The 13,844-nt window shown below is 38.5% G+C and overlaps 1 protein-coding gene across 14 annotated transcripts in view; it reads right to left on the bottom strand.

The window, feature by feature from the left end:
* LOC130411842 (protocadherin gamma-C5-like) overlaps positions 1–13,844 on the bottom strand; it is a 136,676-nt gene that overhangs the window by 87,430 nt on the left and 35,402 nt on the right. The window contains exon 1 of one of the 14 annotated variants that reach the window (XM_056736770.1): positions 9,966–12,521. The exons of 8 other annotated variants lie outside the window; for them this stretch is intronic. In XM_056736770.1, the coding sequence (XP_056592748.1) occupies positions 9,966–12,359 (2,394 nt within the window). In that variant the 5' untranslated portion in view covers positions 12,360–12,521. Of the gene's footprint in view, positions 1–187; positions 2,741–3,069; positions 5,514–9,965; positions 12,522–13,844 lie in introns of those variants that run through there. 5 more of the 14 variants (XM_056736788.1, XM_056736776.1, XM_056736791.1 and 2 more) reach the window with 5 other exon arrangements.

Raw genomic sequence — 13,844 nt, 5'->3', positions numbered from 1 at the left:
AAATACATAAATAAAAAATATTACTTATAATTTGAAAAGGAAGCATGTAGTAATTTACGGTCTAATTTAGTCATTTGGAGTTTTTCAAAAAAGCGAGCTAGTGGAAACAGCATTGTCACGTTATGGCGCTGTCCAGCAAATGGTGCTGAACAAGTTCAAGATTTTTCAAGCTTAAAAATGTTCTTACCGGTACTGTCGAGTATTCACCTTCCACAATGTCAATTTCCTTGGTAACGCGTTGCATAGTTTCTGTAAATTTTGGGTCCATCACTAAAACACTCTGACCCCCGAGAGTTGAAAACTTACAGTCGCTTTTCCTCGAGTCAGTTGTCATGCACACTTCATAATTATATCCGTGTGGCAGAGTTCCTGTAATTCCTGTGTCTGTATAGTTTGGTGGATAGTATGGAATAACAGGCGGATTTGACTGATAGAGGATTCGAGATTGTCTCCATTTGTAGATTTTTACTGATATGATGACTACTACACAGGTGATAAAAAGGAATGAAACGGCAGCCAGCGCAAGAATTAAATAAAAAGTCAGGTTTTCGTTGTGCTCTTTGTCAGTTGTATCTTTGAGTTCGTAGAGTATTTCAGGAAGGCTGTCAGCCACAGCAACGTTTATATTAACCAGGGCTGAGCGTGAGGGCTGTCCGTTATCCTCCACAACAACATTGAGTTTTTGTTTGACAGCATCTTTATCAGTCACTTGTCGCACAGTTCTTATTTCTCCGTTCTGCAAACCCACCTCAAACAGCGCTCTGTCTGCAGCTTTCTGTAGTTTATAGGAGAGCCAGGCATTCTGTCCAGAGTCCACATCAACAGCCACCACTTTAGTGACGAGATAGCCAACATCTGCAGATCGAGGCACAATCTCAGTCACCAGAGAGCCTCCAGTTTGTACAGGATACAAAACTTGAGGGGAATTGTCGTTCTGATCTTGAAGTATAATTTTTACCGACACATTACTACTGAGAGGAGGAGAGCCTCCATCTTGCGCCCTTACGCGAAAGTGGAAATGTTTCAGTTGCTCATAGTCAAACGAGCGCATAGCTGCAATTACTCCAGTGTCTGGGTGAACAGACACATACGAGGAGACAGAAACTCCATTGACAGTACTTTCCTCTAGAATATAAGAAACACGTGCATTCTGATTCCAATCAGCGTCACTGGACTTAATTTTAAATATAGAAATACCAGGTGTGTTGTTTTCTACGACGCATGCTTCATAGTGACTTTTCTCAAAAATGGGCACGTTATCATTCACATCTGTTATTTGCACACGGAAAGAAGCACTGCTGGATAGCGCGGGCACTCCCTCATCAGCACATATTACAGTTATATTGTATTCAGATTTCGTCTCCCTGTCCAGTTCCTGTTCTGTTTGCAAACTTAAGAAACTGCTAAATGACGATGTAATAGTAAAAGGAATATCTTCGTTTATGACGCAGTGAACCTGGCCATTCAAACCGGAGTCTAAATCGTCCACATTTAGCATCGCAACAACAGTACCGGACTTAGATCCCTCGGATATGGAAGAGGAATAAGACAGAATACTAATACTTGGTGAATTATCATTAATGTCTAGCACATCGATAATTACTTTACATGCGTTAGAAAGCCGTCCTTGGTCTTTTGCCTGAATATTAAATTCATAATGGTTTACCTTTTCATAGTCGATCTGACCCTTTAATGACAATTCACCATTCTCTTCATTAATTAAAAACATGTCGGCCACATTACTGTCCATTGTGTCAGACATGTAATAAGTAACGATACTGTTAGACCCTTCGTCTGCATCAGATGCGCTCACAACTGTTAATATTGTACCCTTTGCTTCGTTTTCTGCTATGGTCGTTTTGTACATTTTCTGTTTGAAAACTGGAGCATTATCGTTAATGTCTAAGACGGTAACGTGAATCCGCACCGTGCCTGAGAGCACAGGATCGCCGCCGTCAAACGCCTCTAACAACAAAGTAAGCGTGCTTTGCGTTTCTCTATCGAGTGTTTTTTGCAAAATCATCTCTACATTCTTAGCACCATCTGCCTGACTGTGCAATTCAAGACGAAATTTATCAGGCGGTTTAAGCGAATAGCTTTGTAGAGCGTTTTGACCCACGTCCGGATCGAAGGCTCTCCCGAGCATAAAACTAGCACCCGGCACGGCTGATTCGCTGATTTCGAATCTAAAATCCGTTTTCTGAAAAGTAGGCGCATTATCATTTATATCAGTGACTTCGACCGTAATCGTGTACAGTTCCATCGGGTTTTCCAAAATCATTTGAAGATCCAAGGCGCATGGTGTTGTTTTTGCACAAAGAGACTCTCGATCCATTTTCTCTCTGATCAGAAGCACTCCCGTGTTTCTATTGAGCTCGATGTATTCATTGCTGTCTCTTGTAAATATACGTGCTTTTCCTGATTGTATCCGCTGTAAATCCAACCCCAAATCCTGCGCAATATTTCCCACAATCGATCCTTTGACCATTTCTTCTGCAATGGAGTAACTGACCTGTCCTTGCGCTGAGTGAAAAACGACGATGATAAACAACACCCAACATTTCACACAAGACATTGCTTCGATAGCATTAAAAACAAACAAACAGGCAAACAATATCAATCTCCACGGATCCGAGTGTACTTCAGATGGTTTTAAATAAAAATATATTTAATGAGTATTTCCATTTGCTTTGAGACAAAGCAGTGAGCGTCCTGAAGGCTTTATCTCTTTTCCATCTCTATGAGAATATGGCATGGTGGGGATGGGTTTAAAATATATCCTGCCTCCGCATTAGGTTGACAAACAGCGGCACTCTGAGCCTTAACCGGGCACTACAAACCCTAGCATAACACTTTGAGTTACCTAACGTATAAAATAAACCAGGGGGGTTAGTTAAGGTTGTTCTAAATAAGACAAATACCTTTAAGTAACTTATTTTAAAATAAACAGCCGTTTACAGAGCATTGTCACATATTGGCGCGGTCAAGTGGTGGTGATTGTAAATGCTTTTTTTAAGATAAACTTTTTTCCACATTCATTTATACTTGTAGAATATACAATGCTCTTACCGTTTCTGTCGAGTATTCACCTCCCATATCGTTATTCTCGGAGATTACACGTTGCATAGTTTCTGTAAAACTGGGGTCCATCACTACAACATTCTTACCGCCGAGCGTTGAAAACTTACAGTCGCTTTTCCTCGAGTCAGTTGTCATGCATACTTCATAATTATATCCGTGTGGCAGAGTTCCAGTAATTCCTGTATCTGTATAGTTTGGTGGATAGTATGGAATAACAGGCAGATTGGGTTGATATAAGATGCGTGATTGTCTCCATTTGTAGATTTTTACCGATATTATAACAACTAAGCAGGTGATAAAAAGGAATGTAACAGCAGCCAGCGCAAGAATTAAATAGAAAGTCAAGTTGTCGTTATATTCTTTCTCATGCGTCAAGTCTTTATGTTCGTTGAGTATTTCAGGGAGGCTGTCAGCCACAGCCACGTTAATACTGACTACAGCTGATCGTGAGGGCTGTCCGTTATCTTCAACAACAACAGTGAGTTTTTGTTTCACAGCATCTTTATCAGTCACTTGTCGCACAGTTCTTATTTCTCCATTCTGTAAACCAACTTCAAACAGCGCTCTGTCTGTAGTTTTCTGTAGTTTATAGGAGAGCCAGGCATTCTGTCCAGAGTCCACATCAACAGCAACAACTTTAGTGACGAGATAACCAACATCTGCAGATCGAGGCACAATCTCAGTAACCAGAGAGCCTCCAGTTTGTACAGGATACAGAACTTGAGGTGCGTTGTCATTCTGATCTCGAATAATAATTTTGATTGTCACGTTACTACTGAGTGGAGGAGAACCTCCGTCTTGCGCTTTTACTTTAAACGTGAAATCTTTTAGTTGCTCGTAGTCAAAAGAGCGCATAGTTGTGATCTCCCCACTGTCAGGGTGAACTGACGCATATGAAGAGACGGATACTCCATTAAAAGTGCTGTCATCCAGAACATAAGTAACGCGTGCATTCTGATTCCAATCTGAATCACTGGCTTTAACAGTAAATATAGAAACACCTGGTGTGTTATTCTCCACCACATAGGTCTCGTAATTATTTTTTTCAAATATAGGGGCATTGTCATTAACATCTGATATCTGCACACGGAGAGAAACACTGCTGGAGAGCGCGGGTATGCCCTCATCAGTACATGTAACATTAATATCATACTGAATTTTTCTCTCTCTGTCCAGTTCCTGCTCTGTTTGCAAGCTAAAGAAACCACTTGAAGGAGAAGTAAGATCAAATGGAATGTTATTATTTATTTGGCAGTGAACCTGGCCGTTTACACCGGAGTCAAGATCATTTATATTTAACATTGCAACAACAGTGCCAGGGGAAGATGCCTCTGATATAGAATTTGAAATAGACAGAATGTTTATCACTGGTTTGTTGTCATTTACATCAGTGAGATCGATGATAACCTTACATGAGTCAGATAGTCCCCCCTGATCGCGTGCTTGAATGTTAAGTTGATAACGACTTGCTTTTTCAAAGTCAGCTATGCCTTTTAATGTTATTTGCCCGCTCCGACTATCCACCATAAATAAATCGTTGAAATCTCCAGTGTTCAACATGAAATACGTCACAATACCATTTGAACCTTCATCTGCATCAGTGGCACTGACGAATGTTATAGCAGAGTCTGTAGGCGAATTTTCAGGAATAGTGTCTTTGTAGACCCTTTGTGTGAAAACAGGGGCATTGTCATTATTATCTAGCACAGTTACATATAACCGCACATTACTGCTTAACGGAGGCTCTCCACCATCCACTGCTGTTAGCAACAAAGAAAACTGGTCTCTGCTTTCACGATCAAGAGGATTCTGTAACACCATCTCCATATTTTTTTCACTGTCCGTTAGGCTTTGCAAACTAAGAATAAAATTATCTGTCGGTTGCAGTGAATAACTGAGAAGACTATTAACACCTACATCCAGATCTATCGCGTTTTCTAACATAAATCTTGCTCCGGTTACAGCCGACTCGCTTATTTCAAAATGTATCTCACCTTTTGGAAAACTCGGGGCGTTGTCATTGATGTCGGTGATTTCGACTGTTATTTTATATAGCTCCATTGGATTTTCTAAAATTAGCTGAAGATGTAAAGCGCAAGGTGTTGTTTTACCACAAAGAGTCTCGCGGTCGATTTTCTCCTCGGTGTGAAGTATGCCCTTTTCATTTAATCCGATGTATTCCGCTTTGTCCCCAGTAAATATGCGCGCCTTGCCTGATCTCAGTCTTTTCACATCCAATCCCAAATCTTGAGAAATATTTCCAACTATCGACCCTTTTGTCATTTCTTCTGGAATAGAGTAGCTGACCTGCCCCCTCACTGCGTATCGTGAGAGAACCATAACAAACAGCGCTATGTGCCACACAAAAGAGTTGAGCATTTTTCCGTTGCTCTGCAATTTGAGATCTACGTAAATTAAACTCCAACGTGAAATCAAACAGAATGAAAATGTCTATGTAGCAGCTCAACCAAATTGCCTCGAGTGATTATAGGCTTTTTCATCACTCTGACATCATCGGTTGGTAGGTCTGAAAAATACAGGCAGACTCTGCGCTTTGTTAATCAACAGCGGCCCTAAGAGCCTTGAAAACGAAATGCACTCAATTGAACAGTCAACTGGATGTCAAAATATTTGTAAACTAAAGGTCCATTTGAACTTGAAATAGGCCTATTTATCTTCTGTAAGTCATTTAATGCAAATAAAAGGCATCGTTGCCTTGATTATAAAACAATTTTGAGTTAATTAATGTGAGATAATCTCTATTAAAGTCTGCTATACGACAAATGACACGACAAAATGTCTACAAAATAGGAAACTATCCAAAAATAAAATAAAACATTTGAGTTAATTTAAGTAAACAAGTTAAGTAGAGTTGGCCGAATATGTGTTATACATTATACGATGATTATTTTGAAAAGGTCTGGCGCTGTCCATTGCCTGGTGCTTAAACATTTCATTACAACATGCTCCATGCATTGCTCAGTTTTGAGTTATTATACACACCATCATTTTAACCAGAAAATAATAATACAAATGTTTTAATGCTATTTTCATGTGAATGAGAGCATTCCAGTTCTGACAGGTCATATCCACTAACCTCATTTCCTTGCATTGGGCGCTCCATTGTCGCATAAAACTAGAGTACCACTTATATAAATTTATACATTTTTCGTGTGTCGGTTATACCCAGTAAATTTCTTGTGACGCCTATGTCTACCGTGGAAGTTGTGTAATAAACAGGTGAGAAAATTTTAGATTTTATAGATTTGACAACCAGCAGCCAGTGCAAGAAACTTTGTCGTTAAATACTTGGTCAAACTTTGAGTTCATTACGAATTTCTGAAAACTGTCTGCCACAGCCACATCCTGCAATTACTAGCTGAACAATTCCACAAAAACTGTGCATTTGTTTTAACATCTTTATCTCTCACTTGTCGCACAGTTTTTATTCCACTATGCAAACCCACTTAAACTAGCGCTCTGTATATCTTAACGTTGAAATTGTTTAACGTGACTTAAATCTATTAAAATGCATCGTAACTGCACTTTTAGTATCAAAATTTGTTAAAAAACTGAAAAATGTTAAATTTAAACTTTATATTTAAAAACGTAAAGGTGAAAAAGTAAAGTATTGCATATGCAATGATCAATATCAAATCGCGTTAAAAACACAAATAAATTAAAACACATTATTTACTGCACGTAATTTAAACATGCCAACATTTACTATTACATACTATTTGTTTATTTGGATTGTTCTTACCATTTCGGGGTGTTCGGGATCTTCTAAGAAGTTATTTTCTTTCATTCCGCGATGCATAGTCTCGGGTAAACTTGGTTCCATCACTAAAACCTTTTGTCCACCGAGAGTAGAAAACGTACGGTCACTTTTCCTCGATTCAGTTGTCATATACAAGTCATAATTGTAGCCATGAGGAAGAGTTCCAGTTACTCCTGTGTCTGCGTAATGGGATGGGTAGTACGGAATTACTGGAAGATTTGACCGATGCAAGCGACACTGCCTCCATCTGTAGATCTTAATTAATATTATGACAAAAACGCAAGTAATGAACAGGAAAGAGACAGCTGCCAATGCAAGAACTAAATAAAAAGTCAGATTGTCATCATATTCTTTGTTATGTCCATATATAGTAAATTCTGAAAGCACTTCAGGAAAGCTGTCGGCAACTGCCACATTAATATTGACCACTGCAGATCGTGAGGGCTGTCCGTTATCCTCCACAACTACAGTGAGTTTTTGTTTGACAACATCTTTATCAGTCACTTGTCGCACAGTTCTTATTTCTCCATTCTGTAAACCCACTTCAAACAGCGCTCTGTCTGTAGTTTTATGTAGCTTATAAGAGAGCCAGGCATTCTGTCCAGAGTCCACATCAACAGCCACCACTTTAGTGACAAGATACCCAACATCTGCAGAACGAGGAACAATCTCAGCCACCACAGAACCACCAGTTTGTACAGGATAAAGAACCTGAGGAGCGTTGTCATTTTTATCTTGTATTATAATCTGCAAAGTAACATTGGTATAAAGTGGTGGAGACCCTCCATCTTGGGCTTTTACACACACATAAACACTTTTAATTCGCTCGTAATCAAAAGCACATAATGCCTGTACCACTCCATTCTCAGCATTTACTGAAATGAAAGACGAAACAGGGGCTCCAAAAACTGTAGTCTCATCTAAAAGATACGAAATTCGAGCATTCTGGTTCCAGTCATCATCGTGCGCGCTCATTGTAAAGATGGACAAACCAAGTTGATTATTTTCAGTAACGTATGTTGTGTAAACACTCTTTTGAAACCTAGGGGGGTTGTCATTAACATCAGATACTTTCAGATGTAAAGTTTTCTGACTGAAAAGCGCAGGCGACCCTGCATCTGTAGCTGAGATGGTGATATTAAACTCTGCCACACTTTCACGGTCTAATACAGTGTCAGTTACCAAAGTGTAGTAATTTCGTAGTGAGGACTGTAACTTGAATGGCATATTTCGATTTATTGTGCATCTGACCAGACCATTTTCTCCTGCATCTAGGTCTTTAACACTGATGATCGCAATGGTGGTACCAAGAGGTGCGTCCTCAGGAACTGGATTAGAAAACGACATAACACTAAGAACTGGTGCATTATCATTAACGTCAATTAATTCAACAATGACTTTAGTAGAGTCTCCTAAACCACCCTGGTCCTTTGCTTCGACATCAAATTCGTATTTATTTACTTTTTCGTAGTCCAGCACTCCAATTACAGTTGTAACACCGGTGGTTTCATTTACCTTGAACATTTCAGCTATCAATTTCGAATTAGCAACGCTGTAAGAAATTAATTTATTTGGCCCACTGTCTGCATCACTGGCACTAAGGGTAGTTATATAAGCTCCCCTGGGTGCATTTTCAGCTATTACTGCTCTGTAAACTGACTGGTTGAAGACTGGCGCGTTGTCATTCGCATCTAACACAGTAATCTCTATTTTCGTGTTACCAGATCTTTGCGGATTTCCTCCATCGACCGCTCTGAGAATGAGGGATAGTCGTGGATGTTGCTCTCTATCTAGAGACTTCTGCAGCACCATTTCAGCATATTTTATGCCACTTGGTCGTGCATGCTGTTTCAAAATAAAATTATCATTTGGTGATATTATATAGTTTTTGATACCATTAATGCCCATGTCAGGATCATCTGCGCTACCCAGCAGGAAACGGGCTCCTATTGTGGCCGATTCACTTATTTCAAGATTAATTTCGTTTTTTGGAAAGACTGGCGAATGATCGTTTACATCCAGTATTTCAACCGTAACATGATGTAGTTCCATTGGATTGTCGAGTATTATTTCAAACGTGAAGCTGCACGGAGTGGTTTCAGGGCAAAGCTGTTCTCGGTCAATTCTCTCTTTTACAACCAAAATCCCTTTGTCTGTTTTTAGCTCTGCGTATTGTGTGCTGTCGCCAGATACGATACGAGCCCGACCCAAACGCAGCCTTTGCACATCCAAACCAAGATCATGAGCTATATTCCCGATAAGCGATCCTTTCTTCATCTCCTCTGGAACCGAGTAACGAAACTGTGCGCTGATGTTTGAGATATAACAAATAGCTGTGAATAAAAAAATCCTCCATACAAAAACAGAATCGAGGGCTTGGCTTCGCGATATACAACCTAGGAGCCTCGCCCTTACAGTATTCGCAATCATTTTACAAAATATACATCCAATAACGTTCAACGATCGAAACATGAACACAATAATCCAATTCTTCCGCTGTTTGTCAATAAATCTGTATTTCTTCAACACCAACACCTTTTATCTCCTTCACATCTGCCTCGCCAGAATCACAACTGCTTCACCAAGCAGGCAGTTGCAAAGCATCCACATTTCTTCAAACCAACAGCGGCCCTTAGAGTGAAGATAAATGTATAACACCCAAAATACTAGATATATAGTGGACAATTATAGCATTTAAGAAATTAAATACAATATAAATAATTCAATAAAAAATTATAGACAAGTATTAATTATGTAAAATAAATAATAAGACTTGATTTAAATGTGAGATTACACAGTAAGCATAAATACAACTCGGTCATGATTTCAAAAATGAGACCGTCATCTTTATTATCTCACTAATTAGGAGTTTAAATTGTTAGGTTAATGAAGAAAGCCATGTGATTCGGCAGTTTTCAAACATTATATTAAATATATTTATTAATAATAAACGTAATAAATATTTATTTATATTTATTACCAGTCAACTTAGATATTTTCAATAATATATATTTTAAGTGATGTCCGTAAACATTAGGGTGTGTATTATGTAAATAGTATTTGTTATAATATTGAACATTTAACGTCAACTGATTGTTCTTACCATTTCAGGAGACTCTCGATCTTCTAACAAGTTATTTTCCTTCATTGCGCGCTGCATCGTCTCAGTAAAACTTGGGTCCATCACTAAAACACTCTGACCACCGAGTCTAGAAAACTTACAGTCACTTTTACGCGAATCCGTCGTCATACACACTTCATAATTATAGCCATGTGGAAGGGTTCCAGTAACTCCTGTCTCTGCGTAATGAGATGGGTAGTACGGAATAACAGGGAGATTTGACTGATTGAAGCGAGACTGCCTCCATCTGTAGATTTTAACTGATATTATGACAACGACGCAAGTAATGAACAGGAAAGAGACAGCGGCCAATGCAAGTACTAAATAAAATGTGATGTTATTGTTATATTCTTTGTTTTGCCCAGAGTCCGTAAATTCTGAAAGCATTTCAGGAAAGCTGTCGGCAACTGCCACATTAACGGTGACCACAGCTGAGCGTGAGGGCTGTCCGTTATCTTCCACAATAACAGTGAGTTTTTGTTTCACAGCATCTTTATCAGTCACTTGTCGCACAGTTCGTATTTCTCCATTCTGTAAACCCACTTCAAACAGCGCTCTGTCTGTAGCTTTCTGTAGTTTATAGGAGAGCCAGGCATTCTGTCCAGAGTCCACATCAACAGCCACAACTTTAATGACGAGATAACCAACATCTGCAGATCGAGGCACAATCTCAGTCACCACAGAACCAGCAGTTTGTACAGGATACAGAACCTGCGGAGCGTTGTCATTCTGATCTTGTATTATAATATCTAAAGTCACATTTGTGCTAAGAGGTAGAGAACCTCCATCGTGAGCTTTCACACACAAATGAACATTTTTCATTTGCTCATAATCAAAAGCGCGCAAAGCTTGTACCACTCCACTGTCAGCATTTACTGAAATAAAAGAGGAAACAGGGGCTCCACCCACTGTAGTCTCATCTAAAAGATAAGAAATTCTAGCGTTCTGATTCCAGTCATCGTCTTGAGCACTAAAAGTAAATATGGACAAACCAGGTTGATTATTTTCAGTAACATATGTTGTGTAAACACTCTTTTGGAACCTTGGGGGGTTGTCATTAACATCAGATACTTTCAGATTTAAAGTTTTCAGACTGGAAAGTGCAGGTGACCCTGAATCTGTAGCTGTGATTGTGATGTTGTACTCCGCCACACGTTCACGGTCTAATGCAGCATCAGTTACTAACGTGTAATAATTGCGTAATGAACCATGGAGTTTAAATGGCATATTTCGATTAACTGTACAACTAACTTGACCATTGTCTCCTGCATCGAGGTCCTTGACACTTAAAATAGCAATAGTAGTGCCAACAGGTGAGTCCTCATTCACTGGGCTTGAAAATGACATAACACTGATAACAGGCACATTGTCATTAACATCAATTAATTCAACTATGACTTTAGCTGAGTTTCCTAAACCACCCTGATCTTTTGCCTCGATACCAATTTCATACTTTTTTGCTCTTTCATAATCAAGCATCCCGGTTAGAATTATAACGCCTGATTTTTCATCAATTTTAAAAATATCATTAATATTACCCTTAATGTTAGCAAAACTGTATGCAATCAAACCGTATGATCCACTGTCTGCATCACTTGCATTTACAATTGTTATATACGTTCCTTTGGATGCATTTTCTTCTATTGCTGCTCTGTAAACCGATTGGTTAAATACTGGTGCGTTGTCATTTGCGTCTAGCACAGTCACCTCTATTTTCATATTACCAGATCTGTGTGGGTTTCCTCCATCGACCGCTGTGAGAATGAGAGATAAATGTGGATATTGCTCTCTGTCGAGAGGTTTCTGAAGCACCATTTCCGCATATTTAACTCCATCGGGGCGCGAATGTTGTTTTAGAATAAAATTGTCATTAGGTGACAAAATATATTTTTGGAGCGCATTCACAGCTACATCAGGATCATCTGCGCCGCCCAGTAAGAAGCGAGCCCCAGGTGTGGCCGATTCACTTATTTCTAGATTGATTTCATCCTTAGCAAATATTGGAGAGTGGTCGTTTACGTCGAGTATTTCAACCGTAACATGGTGTAGTTCCATTGGATTATCAAGTATTATTTCAAAAGTGAAGCTGCATGGAGTGGTTTCAGCGCAAAGCTGCTCTCGGTCAATTCTCTCTTTTACAATCAACGTCCCTTTGTCTGTTTTTAGCTCTGCATATTGAGTGCTGTCGCCAGATACGATACGAGCTCGACCCGAGCGCAGTCTTTGCACATCGAGACCAAGATCATGCGCTATATTCCCGATAAGCGATCCTTTCTTCATTTCCTCTGGAACAGAGTATCGAATCTGTGCGGTAATGTCTGGGGTATAAAAAGCAGACATGATGAAAAAGATCCTGCATAGGAAAACAGAATCCATTGCTTGACTTTGCGATGTATATAACCTAGAAGCCTGGCGCTTACAATGGTCGCAATCGTTTAAAAGTCAAATTACAGACAACCAATGGTATTCGAAAATCGAAATCTTTACTCAAAAATCCAATTCTTCTGCTCCTTGTCGGTAAATATGTCTTTCTTCAACAACACTCTTTCATCGATGGCGGTGCTACAATTGCTCCACCAGCATTACCAGCATCACCACTGCTTTACTAATCTGAATTCATAGGCTACACATTTATGTGCAAACCAACAGCGGCCCTTAGAGTTGAGATCACATAATAACACTGCAAAATTCTAAATAGATAGTCAAATTCTATAATTTAATAAAAAATAAAAAATCGATTGAATCACAGATATGCAACATCGTTTGTTCTATTAATTATAATTTGTAAAACTCATACATAATCAATCTAATTTTTCAGTAAAGTAATTTATAAGGCATAAATTTGACACATTATAGTAGGCCTAAAATACAACATCTGCATAATTGCAAGCAATGTTCATCCTTCTGGTCTTTATGATTATTAATTGAATTACAGGAAACAGCTGTTTGATTTGCCCTTTTCATGTGTTTCTGCAACTGTGGGCACTGTTAAATCCCAGCAGTGACATTTTAGATATATGTCAAATGTTTTCATATGAAGCTTTAAAAATATATTCAGTGTCATCAATGTCACTGTATTATTCTGTTTTGTTTTTGTCTTCTGTTTCTGATGTCCTTATTAGTTAACTAGTCCCTTACCTTCTTATGCTTACCTGCTTATGTTCACCTGTGTATAAGCCTGCTGTCTGTCTCTTTAGTTCGTCGTCCGTTTTTGTTTATGCTTACGTGTGTTTCTGGTGTCATGTGTTTCTGTTCTTTTGGATTTTCCATTAAAAAAACCTGATTTTGGATTATGCTGTGTCCTGCTCTTTGGATCCCCCCCACATGTGACAATCACTCGTCTTGAAAAATTATATAGTTAATGATTAGTTTGATTAACTATAAAATTAGTCAGCATTTATAGGTCCAAACACAGTTTTTCTTCGTGCATACCTCACAATATTAAGATATGTAAAATAAGATAATTGAATTACAGTATTACATTATTTTAAATTGAATTGTTTAATATACATAATAATCTACAGCATCTTAAATGTTTTCGCATATTTTACTGATCATTTTGGTAATTTTATGAAGAAAATGTGCCTGTCCCACACTTTTGAGTCCATTCCACAACAATGAAAAAAGGCTTTTTTATATATATTTTTTTCTTTCATTTTTCTATTGGTTTAATCAAACACAAACAAGGCTAGTTTCATTGGAAACAGAAATTTCCACATGAGCACATTGCTGACAGATTAGCAAACCAAAAATACAGGGTAAATTTTCTGTGTCAGCATTTATTGTGTGTCTTTACTATACAGCTAAAAGCTAAAATAAAGGTATATTACTGTTTAATTCATTTATATTAAGATGCTTAGA

Source organism: Triplophysa dalaica, chromosome 22 (assembly GCF_015846415.1).
Source record: "Triplophysa dalaica isolate WHDGS20190420 chromosome 22, ASM1584641v1, whole genome shotgun sequence".
Classification (NCBI taxonomy): Eukaryota; Metazoa; Chordata; class Actinopteri; order Cypriniformes; family Nemacheilidae; genus Triplophysa; species Triplophysa dalaica.
Note: the sequence above shows the minus strand (reverse complement) of the source record. Positions and strands in the feature narration are given on the sequence as shown.